This window comes from Dendropsophus ebraccatus, chromosome 7, assembly GCF_027789765.1.
Source record: "Dendropsophus ebraccatus isolate aDenEbr1 chromosome 7, aDenEbr1.pat, whole genome shotgun sequence".
Lineage (NCBI taxonomy): Eukaryota > Metazoa > Chordata > Amphibia > Anura > Hylidae > Dendropsophus > Dendropsophus ebraccatus.
The window spans coordinates 16,820,563-16,834,838 of NC_091460.1; the positions used below are offsets into that span (position 1 = coordinate 16,820,563).

Sequence of the window (14,276 nt, forward strand, 5' to 3'; positions counted from 1 at the left end):
CGTGGGCCAGGCATGATACATGTGTGAGGCTGCTGAGTTGCAGAGCCACCACCAGGTTCTGCCCCTTCTCACATGCAACCAAGCTCACTGCTAATTACACAGGGTAATAAGATACAGTCTTAAGAGGCCCCGGAATTTTATTAAAAAGACCTGGTCATGGTCAACCCTGCCTTCAAAACGGCTACAACATCCAAGGAAAGTAGAAGGTACTGGTGAAAGGACGGCAGAGGACACCCGTAACATGGCATGGTACATGTGTGAGGCTGCCAAGTTGCAGAGCCGCCACCTGGTTCCGCTCGTTGTCACACGCAACCAAGCTCACTGCTAATTACACAGGGTAATTAGCAGTGAACTTGGATATGGCTGCAATAAGACATAAATAAATAATAAAATTAATAAACGCAAGCCTGTCAGCGCTGTCAGTTGACAGGTGGGTGTGCTTATTAGTGACTGATGATGCCACCAGCTGCACTGAAGACCCGCTCTGACAACATGCTAGGGGCAGGGCAGCCCAGCACCTCCAAGTCAAACTCAAACTCAAAATCGAATCAGCGGTAGAAGTGGTGAGTGACATCAAAGCTCACTGCTAATTTCCCTGTGAAAGATGGTGGCATATACTATATAGCTGCAGTTACCCACAGATTGTATACGACAACCTCCAGAAACTAGTGTGACCAGTATATTTTCTTATTTCTTCATTTATGACTGCAGTCACATCAAAGCACACTACTAATTGCACTGTAAAAGATGGTGGTATATTCTATATAATAGTAATAATAATAATAATAATAATAATATAATAGTACTGAGGACTTCTTAGGGGTCTGTATGCAACACCTGCTGTCCCCTTTCTGCCAGCCGATCACCACAGTGTGCTGCTAAAATCTTGGTAGCTGCACTGCATGTCCCAGCCAGCAGTCTGGAATTTGACTTTGAGAATAGTGGAGGTGAAGGTTTGGGTGTAGGGCGGGAGGCGCTCGTGCCTGGGGCCTGGTTCGGGAGACTGACAGAGCCAGCATGTGACACAGGGGAAGGAGCACTAAGTGAACTACCTTTGTTCCACTGAGTGGGGTGTTTAGCACTTATATGCCTACACATGCTGTAGTGGTTAGCCTGGTAGTGGTGGGTCCCCTGCTGATCCTGGCATGGCACAGGTTGCACACTACAGTCTGTCGGTTATCCGAAGTTTTTTTAAAGAACCTCCAGACTTGCAAACATCCAGGCCTGGCCACGGGAGTTTGACTCTGTGAAACAGTTGCTGATCTACTTGCTCTGGCCCTGCTTCTCCCTCTACCCACCCCTTCTCGTCCAACCGGTCCTGTGGCTGAACTTGTCTCGCCCTCAGAAGCACTGTCACTAGGCTTATCCACCCGGCTAGGGTCAGTCACCTCGTCCTTATCCACCAGCCCTTCATCCAATTCTGAATCCCTCCTTTCCCTGGAGGGGCCAGGCTGTGGGGAAGGAGGCTGAGCTTGTAGAGCAAGGGTTCCACTCCCTTGGCTAGCATGGGTGGACTGCGTGGAAGACTGGGTGGTGGATAAGCTACTGGACATATCCGCTATCCACGTCAGCACCTAATCTAGCTGCTGCGGTTTCAATAGTGGTCTACCCAGAGACCCTGTAAGTTGCGAGAAGAAGCTAAGCAGTGAATGTCTGCGGTGTGCCAATGCTCCCTCCTCAACGGGTGCTGCTGTGTCACCCTGCCCTGAACCACGGCCTCTGCCCACTGAATTGCTTGGAACCCCACGCCCTCGTCCTCGACCCTTACCTTGGGGTTCACCATTTTATGGACACTGCACAGTCAAGACTGAGATAGCTGCACTACAGATCACAGCAAGACAAGAAAAAATATATTACTCAGACTACTTTTGGAGGTAGTTGTATAGAGTCTGTGTGTAAGTGCTGCTATATGGTGTATAGCAGCACTTACACAGGGCAATTGGCAGTGAGCTTGGGTATGCCCACAGTAAGAAATAAAGAAATCAGAAAATATACTGGTGGTCACACTAGTTTTTGGGAGGCTGTGGTATACAATCTGTTGGTGACTGCACCTATACACTGTATGACACCCCCTAACACAGGGCAGTTTGCAGTGAGCTTGGGTATGCCCTCAGTAAGAAATACAGAAATAAGAAAATATACTGGTGGTCCCAACAGTTTTTGGGAATATATATATAACTGAAACAAAAAAGTGTACACTCCGTGGAGTTAGACACTCGTCGGCGCTGCACTGGAAAGAGGAAGCTAATATGCTGCTGTATAGATCTTGAGGATTCCGTATCCTCAATGAATGTATACAAACTAAATTACCAATTGTGATCTATAGCGCTATAGTACCGAAAGGGTTTGATGTTACAATCCTAATATGGCATACACGGAATAGACTCTGATATATTCAGCTGGTTATGCAAAAAGCCGCTGATTGCCTCAGATGTAATAGATCAGCTGTTGCATAGCCTGCTCTGGAATGATATATAGCTAGTTGCTGTTCCTACCTGTCTTGCACCGCTGTGAAGTCCTTCACACAAATGTGCGCTTAATGATTAACTGATGTCCAAAATGTAATCCTGAAAAGTTGGAGGAAGATAAAGATGTCCTTTTTTTTTATCGGGGTCGGGAGCGAGCCCCGGCCGGTGGCTCTGCTGCTACCTTACGCCCGACGTGGTGGAGTAGATCGGGAGGAATCCACAATTGAGTGACGTCACTTTGGATACGGAGGCCGATGTAGGGAAAAAGACATCTAACGCGTTTCAGCGAGCTTACGGTCGCCCTCGTCAGAGATGACTCTGACGAGGGCGACCGTAAGCTCGCTGAAACGCGTTAGATGTCTTTTTCCCTACATCGGCCTCCGTATCCAAAGTGACGTCACTCAATTGTGGATTCCTCCCGATCTACTCCACCACGTCGGGCGTAAGGTAGCAGCAGAGCCACCGGCCGGGGCTCGCTCCCGACCCCGATAAAAAAAGGACATCTTTATCTTCCTCCAACTTTTCAGGATTACATTTTGGACATCAGTTAATCATTAAGCGCACATTTGTGTGAAGGACTTCACAGCGGTGCAAGACAGGTAGGAACAGCAACTAGCTATATATCATTCCAGAGCAGGCTATGCAACAGCTGATCTATTACATCTGAGGCAATCAGCGGCTTTTTGCATAACCAGCTGAATATATCAGAGTCTATTCCGTGTATGCCATATTAGGATTGTAACATCAAACCCTTTCGGTACTATAGCGCTATAGATCACAATTGGTAATTTAGTTTTTGGGAAGCTGTGGTATACAATCTGTTGGTGGCTGCAGCTATACACTGTGTGACACCCCATTACACAGGGCAATAAGTAGTGAGCTTAGATATGCCTTGAGTAAGAAATATAGAAATCAGCATATATACTGGTGGTCAGTGTCACACTAGTATTTGGAGGCTGTCTATAGAGTTTGTGTGTAAGTGGTGGTCTGTAGTCTATGGCACCTGTTACACAGGACAATGAGCAGTGAAGTTCTAGGCATGTGTACTACAAATCCCAGCAATACAATGTAGTACAGCAGGACCACCAGCCCCAAAATCATAAAATAGTACTGAGCACTTCTTAGGGGTCTGTATGCACCTAATGTCCCCTTTCTGCCAGCAGCCGATCACCACAGTGTGCTGGTTAAACCGCGGTAGCAGCACTGCAAGTCCCAGCCAGCAGTCTGTAGTAATAGTATTGATAAAAGCTTTTAAGCCCTGAAAAGGTCTGTGTGTTTGTATTGCTAGTATATTCCCTGCCTACTGGAACGCTAAATCCTACATTGACTCTCTCCCTGACCAGCAGCAGCTCTGTCACTGATCTCTCACAGCATGCGTCTGAAGTGAGCACTGCCGGCGCCGAGTTTTATATGGCAGGGTCATCTGATCTGGCCAACCAATCGCTGCTATCGACATGTATGGGTCCCACGTCATCACAGGATGTACCAAAGAGTCTCCTGCATGTTTACTGGATGAGAAATAGCGCCCAAACTTACAGGAAACGGATGATGAGATTTTCTCGAGTACCATCGAGTACCCTAATACTCGATCGAGTACCAAGCTCGGACGAACATGCTCGCTCATCACTGGAAATTGCAACAACGGCCGTGATTTATGCAAAACATATGTTGTGTGAACATGGCCATAGGACGTAGGGAAGTGTTTTTTCCATTCACTTACTGTAGGCCACGTTGGATGTGTTTGAACTTCTTCCATTTCTGTGAATTTTATTCATTCTTCTCTTTTACAGATTAAGTATTTTGTTAAGAGGGTAAATTACTTGGATTACGAGGGTGACAAGATTTCCTTCACTGAGGAAAAACTCCTTAATTTAAAATCTAAATTACATATTCTAAATATGGTGATTAGACATGGTAAAATGACATGGTTGGACACAGGGAGCTATTTCACAACAGACGACCAACAGCTCCATATTTCCAACAAAAGCGTAATGATGAACAATTGCAGAGTAAGTATCTACCCATGGGTTTAAACTTAGCATCAGACTGATCCTCTGGTTATCTGGAGGGGCCCGATGTCTAGTGAGCTTTGCTGCAGAAAAAGTGGGGTCCTTCTGAGGATCCTAGCCCCCTGTGATGTCTTCAAATCCCCCACGGAACACTCTGGCTGCAGGGGCGTAGCTAAGGGCTGATGGGCCCTGGTGCAAAATTTTAGTTTGCCCCCCCCCCCCCCTTATAGTCACTCTAAGGTGACGCCCCATAATGTGGCACTGTGTCCCCTCATGTACTCTACTACTGCCCCCTTTTATTAATGGACTGTACTGTGTCATTCTCTAATTGTTTTCTAACCTTTGACTCAACAGCTGTATCCCTCCGTGTGTCCCCTGTATATAGCAGACCAGTATCCCTCCCTGTGTCCCCCTGTATATAGCAGACCAGTATCCCTCCATGTGCCCCCGTATATAGCAGACCAGTATCCCTCCATGTCCCCCTGTATATAGCAGACCAGTACTCCTCCATGTCCTGCTGTATATAGCAGACCAGTACTCCTCCATGTCCCCTTGTATATAGCAGACCAGTATCCCTCCATGTCCCCCTGTATGTAGCAGACCAGTATCCCTCCCTGTGTCCCCCTGTATATAGCAGACCAGTATCCCTCCATGTGACCCTGTATATAGCAGACCAGTACTCCTCCATGTCCCCCTGTATATAGCAGACGAGTACTCCACCCTGTACCCCCTGTATATAGCAGACCAGTATCCCTCCATGTCCCCCTGTATGTAGCAGACCAGTATCCCTCCATGTGCCCCTATATATAGCAGACCAGTATCCCTCCATGTCCCCCTGTATATAGCAGACCAGTATCCCTCCATGTGCCCCTGTATATAGCAGGTCAGTGTTCCCTCCATGTGCCACCTGTATATAGCAGACCAGTATCCCTCCATGTCCCCCTGTGTATAGCAGACCAATATCCCTCCCTGTGTCCCCCTGTATATAGCAGACCAGTATCCCTCCATGTCCCCCTGTATATAGCAGACCAGTACTCCTCCATGCCCGCTGTATATTGTAGACCAGTATCCCTCCATGTCCCCCTGTATATAGCAGACCAGTACTCCTCCCTGTACCCCCTGTATATAGCAGACCAGTATCCCTCCATGTCCCCCTGTATATAGCAGACCAGTATCCCTCCATGTCCCCCTGTGTATAGCAGACCAGTATCCCTCCATGTCTCCCTGTATATAGCAGTCCAGTATCCCTCCATGTCCCCCTGTATATAGCAGTCCAGTATCCCTCCATGTCCCCCTGTGTATAGCAGACCAGTACTCCTCCCTGTGTCCCCCTGTATATAGCAGACCAGTACTCCTCCATGTCCCCCTGTATATAGCAGACCAATATTCCTTCCTGTGTCCCCCTGTATATAGCAGACCAGTATCCCTCCATGTCCCCCTGTATATAGCAGACCAGTACTCCTCCATGTCCCCCTGTATATAGCAGACCAGTATCCCTCCATGTCCCCCTGTATATAGCAGACCAGTACTCCTCCCTGTGCCCCCTGTATATAGCAGACCAGTATCCCTCCATGTGCCCCCGTATATAGCAGACCAGTATCCCTCCATGTCCCCCTGTATATAGCAGACCAGTATCCCTCCATGTCCCCCTGTATATAGCAGACCAGTACTCCTCCATGTGCCCCCAGTATATAGCAGACCAGTATCCCTCCATGTCCCCCTGTATATAGCAGACCAGTACTGCTACCTGTACCCCCTGTATATAGCAGACCAGTACTCCTCCATGTGCCCCCTCTATATAGCAGATCAGTATTCCCTCCATGTGCCCCCTGTATATAGCAGACCAGTATCCCTCCATGTCCCCCTGTATATAGCAGACCAGTACTCCTCCCTGTGCCCCCCTGTATATAGCAGACCAGTATCCCTCCATGTCCCCCTGTATATAGCAGACCAATATCCCTCCATGTGCCCCCCTGTATATAGCAGACCAGTACTCCTCCATGTGCCCCTGTATATAGCAGACCAGTACTCCTCCCTGTGCCCCCTGTATATAGCAGACCAGTATCCCTCCATGTGCCCCTGTATATAGCAGATCAGTGTTCCCTCCATGTGCCCCCTGTATATAGCAGACCAGTATCCCTCCATGTCCCCCTGTATATAGCAGACCAGTACTCCTCCCTGTGTCCCCGTATATAGCAGACCAGTATCCCTCCCTGTGCCCCTGTATATAGCAGACCAGTATCCCTCCATGTCCCCCTGTATATAGCAGACCAGTATCCCTCCATGTCCCCCTGTATATAGCAGACCAGTATCCCTCTATGTCCCCCTGTATGTAGCAGACCAGTATCCCTCCATGTGCCCCCGTATATAGCAGACCAGTATCCCTCCATGTCCCCCTGTATATAGCAGACCAGTATCCCTCCATGTCCCCCTGTATATAGCAGACCAGTATCCCTCCATGTCCCCCTGTATATAGCAGACCAGTACTCCTCCCTGTGCCCCCCTGTATATAGCAGACCAGTATCCCTCCATGTCCCCCTTTATATAGCAGATCAGTATTCCCTCCATGTGCCCCCTGTATATAGCAGACCAGTACTCCTCCCTGTGCCCCCCTGTATATAGCAGACCAGTATCCCTCCATGTCCCCCTTTATATAGCAGACCAGTATCCCTCCATGTCCCCCTGTGTATAGCAGACCAATATCCCTTCATGTGCCCCCCTGTATATAGCAGACCAGTACTCCTCCCTGTGCCCCCTGTATATAGCAGACCAGTATCCCTCCATGTGCCCCTGTATATAGCAGATCAGTATTCCCTCCATGTGCCCCCTGTATATAGCAGACCAGTACTCCTCCCTGTGCCCCCCTGTATATAGCAGACCAGTATCCCTCCGTGTCCCCCTGTATATAGCAGACCAGTACTCCTTCATGTGTCCCCTGTATATAGCAGACCAGTATCCCTCCATGTCCCCCTGTATATAGCAGACCAGTATCCCTCTATGTCCCCCTGTATATAGCAGACCAGTATTCCTCCCTGTGTCCCCCTGTATATAGCAGACCAGTATCCCTCCATGTGCCCCCAGTATATAGCAGACCAGTATCCCTCCATGTCCCCCTGTATAAAGCAGACCAGTACTCCTCCATGTTCCCCTGTATATAGCAGACCAGTACTCCTCCCTGCCCCCCCCTGTATATAGCAGACAAGTATCCCTCCATGTCCCCCTGTATATAGCAGACCAGTACTCCTTTCTGTGTCCCCCTGTATATAGCAGACCAGTACTCCTCCCTGTGTCCCCCTGTGTATAGCAGATCAGTATCCCTTCATGTTCCCCTGTATATAGCAGACCAGTATCCCTCCATGTGCCCCTGTATATAGCAGACCAGTATCCCTCCATGTCCCCCTGTGTATAGCAGACCACTATCCTCCCTTCATGTGCCCCCTCTGTGTGTGTGTGTGTATACATATATATGTAGTGGTATCTTTCCATATCCCCCCACTTACTCCAGTGATGCTGCACTCCTCTCCTCCATGGTGTATGCTGGATCCTGCAGGGCTGAGGCTCCTCCCCCTGGTCAGATCCCCATACCCCTCAGCTCTGTAGGATCCTTTTTACACCACTGAGGAGAGGAGGATCACAGGGTCCCTGCAGTCAGCACCTCACCTCAGAGGAACTTGAGTGGATCCGTGCTGCTGCAATCACAGCTCCTATATTTCCAGTGCTGACTATACTTTACTTCATATACCAGACTCCACAGTCTCGTTGTAATGATCGATGTTCTCCAGGATACAGAAAGTCTTTAAAAGGGGGATCTCACATCTGCTGCTATGACTGTGTCCCGTGTTTTAACAGTGAAGTGTCCAATATAACAGGTAAATAGATAGTACAGAGTGATATCCATCCTGCTTGTTTAGTTAAGATAACTTTTTCATGAGACCACATTATCTCAAAATGTTATCAATGGAGTCAAAAGGCCTCAATTCGAACTGAACAGTTTTAATACTAAGTGAAAGAAGGTCATGACTGCGAGTTGCTGTAAATCTCACAATAGCTGTAGAAATATATAAATATAGAATTTGTATGGGATGGATCCCTTGAAGCAACTCCAACCAAAATAAACACAGACTATGAAATATTGCACAAAACACACTTTTTTGGTGTTAAGATGCCACAGTTTTATTTGAAGACTAAAGTAATCACAGAAGTCAGATCAAGTGCTAAGCTAATGGGATTCAGGAATACTGTGAGATCTCCAGCTGTCTGACATAAAGCCCACGGATGGACAGCAATAGAGGGGACACCATGTTCTGGCTGCTATTCTAGCAGAGCCAGTATGTTTTAGGAGCACCAATGACTCACAAAGTGCACTTCATTATTTAAGAGAAGAAAAAGGCCCTGTGGAGGAAACCTATAGGGAACCATGGCTGGAGGATTGTAATACATTAGATATTCAGATGTGTCTATAGGTTTAACATTACACAGGCAAGATAAGTTGAGAGAGAGAGAGCGCATTTGTACGTCAGATAACATTGCATATGTTAAGAGAGTATAAAACTTATATTAACTTGGTAAAGATATAAACATAAACTAGAATTGAGTATAATAATGCTTCAGGCTATACTCAAAAGCCTATACTTTCATTCTACAGACCCAACCCCCCCCCCCCCAGATAATTGGATTAAAAAATGCTTAGCCTCCTGAGTGAGGGAAAGGTCTGTTTCTGATATCATAAGACAAGGAGATTTTTGTCAAGAAGGAGATACATCCAGTAGGTATTTCATTTATTATAAATAACCAACAAACTCTCTTCTCCAGTTGTACTCCTATTAGAAAACACATTCAATGTTTTCAAAAACTAAAGAATCTTGGAGTTTTGTATTAAATTTGTTTCCAACTACCTAACTAATGGAATAGTGTTTTCCTGTATTCTCAAAACATCCTCTAATATTAAGTTCCTGTTGGTTGGTTTTAAAGGGGGACTCTCAGCATGTTATACAAATCTACCCTGCTTATAGCTCCCTATTATGTCAGTATGTCAGTCATCAAAACTGGATAGATTTGTCTAACGAAATAATCAATTCCAAGTTAACCCCTTAACGACATCGGGCGTAAGTATACGCCCCCGCAGGCTGGGCTTTAAAGCAAACGGGCGTATACTTACGCCCGATGTTTCCCTGATCGCTGTGTGTTCACACACAGCGGTCGGGGAAGATGGCCTGCTATAATGTATAGCAGGCCATCTTTGCTCGTCGGCACGGGGGGTGATTAACCCCTCTCGTGCCGACGATCGCTGCTATATGCTGATCAATACAGATCAGCATATAGCAGCTGAAAACAGCTTTCCGGGTCATCGGTGACCCGGTGACCCGGAAAGCAATGGCGATTGGTGCTGTCCGAGATAGCACCAATTGCCATTAGTGTACTGGGGAAAGATGGCGCCGATGCCACCCCTACGATCGCCGTGATAGGCCGGCCAGTACCGGCCGGCCCATCATGGCGATCAAACTGTAAAAAAACAGTTTTGTTGGATTCTGCACCCCTCAGATAGGTAGCTGAGGGGTGCAGAACAGCTGTGCGTGGTGCAGGTGTACCATACTCACCTGATCTGGCCGTCCGGAGCGAAGATCTGCGTTCCGCGCCGTCCTCGCATCTTCTTGCTTCACTTCCGGGTTCGGTCGTCCAGCGTCAGAAATCTTCGGAAACGTTCGGGTCCTCGGGTTCGGCGGGTCTCGGCAATCTCCGGCAGCGTCACTCTACTGCCCCCTAGCGGCTGATCAGTGAATATCAATCACTGATCAGTTGCTTTGGGTTAAAAAGATTTTTTTTTTTTTTTTTTTGCACCCTAACGCCGCTGAGTGCTGATCAGCATCGCACGTAAGTTTGCCGCTGATCGGCAACTCCTCCTTTTTGGCGTAGGGGCGTTTTTCCCCCCTATATCCTACCGCCACTGTCTGCTGATAAGTGCCGCACATAAAAGAGAAAAAAACACACAAAATGTGTAGAGCAATTCCCCCTGAGTCCGTAAATACCCCACGTGTGGACATAAAGCGCCATGTGGGTGCAGGGCAAGCCTCCGAAGGGAAGGAGCGCCATTTGGATTTTGCAGGCTGAATGTGGCCAGAATGGATGATGAACACCATGTCGCATTTACAGAGCCCTCTTGCTGCCAAAACACTGGAAACCCCCCACAAGTGACCCCATTCTGGAAACTACACCCCTCAAGGAATCTAACAAGGGGTGCAGTGAGGATATGGACCCCTTGATGACGGCCACATTTTTGCCATGAAAGTGAAAAAATGAAATTTTTCCCTTTCACGTCACATTGTTCCACATTTGTGCCCGTCACCAGTGGGGTCCATATGCTTACTGAACCCCTTGTTTGATTCCTTGATGAGTTTAGTTTCCAGAATGGGGTCACGTGTGGGGGGTTTCCAGTGTTTTGGCAGCACGAGGGCTCTGTAAATGCGACATGACCCTTGAAATCCATTCCAGTAAAATCCAGCTTGCAAAGGCCAATTGGCGCTCCTTCCCTTTGGAGGCTCGTCCTGCGCCCGCTTGGCACTTTATGTCCACATGTGGGGTATTTCCGTACTCGGGAGAAACTGCACTACATGTTTGGTGTTTTTTTTTTTCTTTTATCCCCTTGTAAAAATGAAAAATGAAGGCTAGAACAACATTTTAGTGTAAAAAATAGAATTTTTCCTTTTTTACACCACATTGTTCTGAAAATCTGCGAAGCACCTGTGGAGTCCAAATGCTCACTGCACCCCTTGTTACATTCATTGAGGGGTGCAGTTTTCTAAATGGTGTCACTTTAGGGGTGTTTTTTGGGTTTTGGCACCCCAGAGCCTCTGCCAACCTGAAGTGGTACGGTCAAAAATGACCAAATATAACGGAGGCGTTGAAATTCACTAGGCGCTCCCTTATATCTGAGGCTTGTGGTTGCGTCAAATAGCGCAATAGGGCCACATATGGGGTATTTCTATAAACTGCAGAAACGGGGCAATAAATATTGGGGTGCATTTCTCTGGTAATAGGTTTATCATTATGAAAGATATTGGATTACAATAAAATCTCTGCACAGAAAATAAAAATTTTCAAATTTCTTACACACTTAGCTTTTATTTCTGTGACTCCCCTAAAGGGTTAAAACACTTTCTGGATATGCTTTTGCAGAGTGTGGGGGGTGCAGTTTCTGAAATGGGGTGCTTTGTGGGGCTTTCTAACATACAGGCCCCTCAAATACACTTTGAACCTGAACAGGTCCCTAAAAATATCTGATTTTGAAATTGTACAGAAAATATGGAAAATTGCTGCTTATGTTTTAGGCTTCCTATTGTCTAAAAAAAATGAAATATAGTTTAATAAATGCCACCAACATAAAGTAGACTTGTTGCTAATGCTATTTAATATATAATTTATGTGGTATAACCATTTTCTGTATAAGCAGAAAGGTTTCAAAGTTGGAAAAATGCATTTTTTCTTAATTTTTCCACGTTATTTTGGTGTTTTTCATAAAGATTTGTTATGAGTATCGACTCCAATTTACCAGAAATGTAATGTACAATATGTCACGAGAAAACAATCTCAGAATCAGCTGGATAGGTAAAAGCATCCCGAAGTTATTAATGAATAAAGTGACACTGGTCATATTCATAAAATTTGTCTCTGTCCTTATGGCCATTTCAGGCTCTGTCCTTAAGGGGTTAAGATGTTTTTCTTTTTGACCAGAGATGAGCAAACTGGTCTACACTAAACTGATTTTGCTGAATTTGGATCACATCCAAATTAGATTTTTTTTTTGAGATAGGATTTGTTTCAAACAATTTATAATGTGCAGCAACAGGGACTCCTATTAAACCAGTTACACACTGTGGCAGAGGCCGTATTTACCACTAAGCACCCGCGGTCCGGTGCCTAGGGCAGCACCTTGCAGGGGGGCAGCAGCAGGGAGCAGGAGGAAGCAAAGAACAACTTTTTTTTATTTTTTATTTTTTTAGTCTCCCACCTCCCATTTGGACTTGCCAGTAAATCTGTTGTCTTTTTGAGGGGGGAAGGAAAGGGGGGGGGGGGGGGATGGTGGAATTGTTCAGGTTTACCAATCCTGTGGTGAGAATTCCCTCAGAAAATATGAAGACGGCTGTAATCATTGATTCAATGTGGAAATTTGTTTGTTTTAAGCCGTTAAAAAACAGGAGAAACGTGATTCAGACAATGTTTCTACATGGAGAGAAATGCATGAGGCCGAAACCATGCTCCCCAAGATGGGGCTTCTTCAGGTTTAGTGCCTAGGGTGGCAGCAGCTGTTAATACAGCCCTGACTGGGGGACATTTACCAACCTTACACCAGAATGAAGGCACAGATTCATCCCATCTTCCTGAGGTACGCCTGCCTATACCTTGCTCGCCTGATGGGTGGGCGGGTCGCGGAAAGGTGCGTAGGAGGCATGGCAGAAATCTACACCTGCTCAGAAGCAGGTGTAGATTTCTACAACCGCAGTACAGCAGGTGCAGGTCAGGCCGGATTCACTAGGAGACATGCACCTCTTAGTGCATGCGGCAGGGTAGTAGTAATTGGAGACACGGACTAATTTAAGACTTGTACGTCGATCTTCATAAATGTCCCCCTCTATGCTTAGTTGCTCCCATAATATTTGCTGTGTTGAGCTTGGAGGTATTTTAATACAAATCCCCACAAAAAACATTGAATGGGGTGTTTCCCAGATATAAAATAGTTTTCAGCTTTTTTTTTTTTTTTTTTATTATTCCTTTTGAGTTTTTGTTGTGCTGGAGATATGAGTATTTTTTTTAATCCTGCTTATTAGTTAAGATGTTATTTCTTTGTATCCCACAGACAGTGAGATCTGCCATAGATGTCCGGATGATGGATGGCCGGATGAGAGGAAAGTAACTTGTGTCCCTAAAACATATACGTTTCTATCCTTTGAGGAGGATATTATCATCATTTTTATATTCACATCTTTATTTTTATCTTCTGTAACCATTACTATACTGGGAATCTTCATCTATCACTGGGACTCTCCCATTGTGAGGGCCAATAACCGCACTGTGAGCTTCATCCTCCTGGTCTCCATCTTGCTGAGCTTCCTCTGTATCTTCTTGTTCCTCGGCCGTCCTGTGGATATAACCTGCATGCTGAGACAGACTATATTTGGGATATTCTTCTCTATCTCTGTATCTTCTGTTCTCTCCAAAACTCTCACAGTCTGCATTGCCTTCAAAGCCACCAAACCTGGAAGCATCTGGAGGAAGCTGATAGGTGTAAAGACATCGACTTATGTGCTGGGGATTTGCTCCTCACTCCAAGTTCTCATCTGTGTTTCTTGGATGTCTGTTTCTCCTCCATATCAGGAGTTTGACATGACGTCCTATACAGATCAGATCCTCATTCAGTGTAATGAAGGGTCAGATATCTGGTTCTTCTCCATGTTGGGTTACCTGGGGTTCCTGGCAGCGGTGAGCTTTCTTCTGGCTTTCATGGTGAGGACATTACCGGACAGTTATAATGAGGCCAAGTACATCACCTTCAGCATGCTGGTGTTCTGCAGTGTCTGGATAGCCATGATCCCGGCCTATCTGAGCGCCAGGGGCAAATATATTGTAGCTGTGGAGATATTCGCTATACTAGGCTCTACTGCTGGGTTATTAGGCTGTATATTTTTCCCTAAATGTTTTAGAATATTGATGAAGCCTGATAGAAATGTCAAAAGAAAGCATTAAAACTAAAATATATACAGTGAAAACTATTAATGAGAAAGACAAGAAAGGAAATTAATGTACA

General features: G+C 46.2%; 1 protein-coding gene across 1 annotated transcript; it reads left to right on the forward strand.

Moving 5' to 3' along the window:
* Positions 1 to 2,780: 2,780 nt before the first annotated feature.
* Positions 2,781 to 14,215, forward strand: LOC138796457 (vomeronasal type-2 receptor 26-like). The gene is made up of 4 exons (XM_069976061.1): positions 2,781 to 2,915; positions 4,259 to 4,477; positions 8,223 to 8,346; positions 13,329 to 14,215. Exons 1-4 carry the CDS (start codon positions 2,781 to 2,783, stop codon positions 14,213 to 14,215), a joined length of 1,365 nt encoding a protein of 454 aa, XP_069832162.1.
* Positions 14,216 to 14,276: the final 61 nt, after the last annotated feature.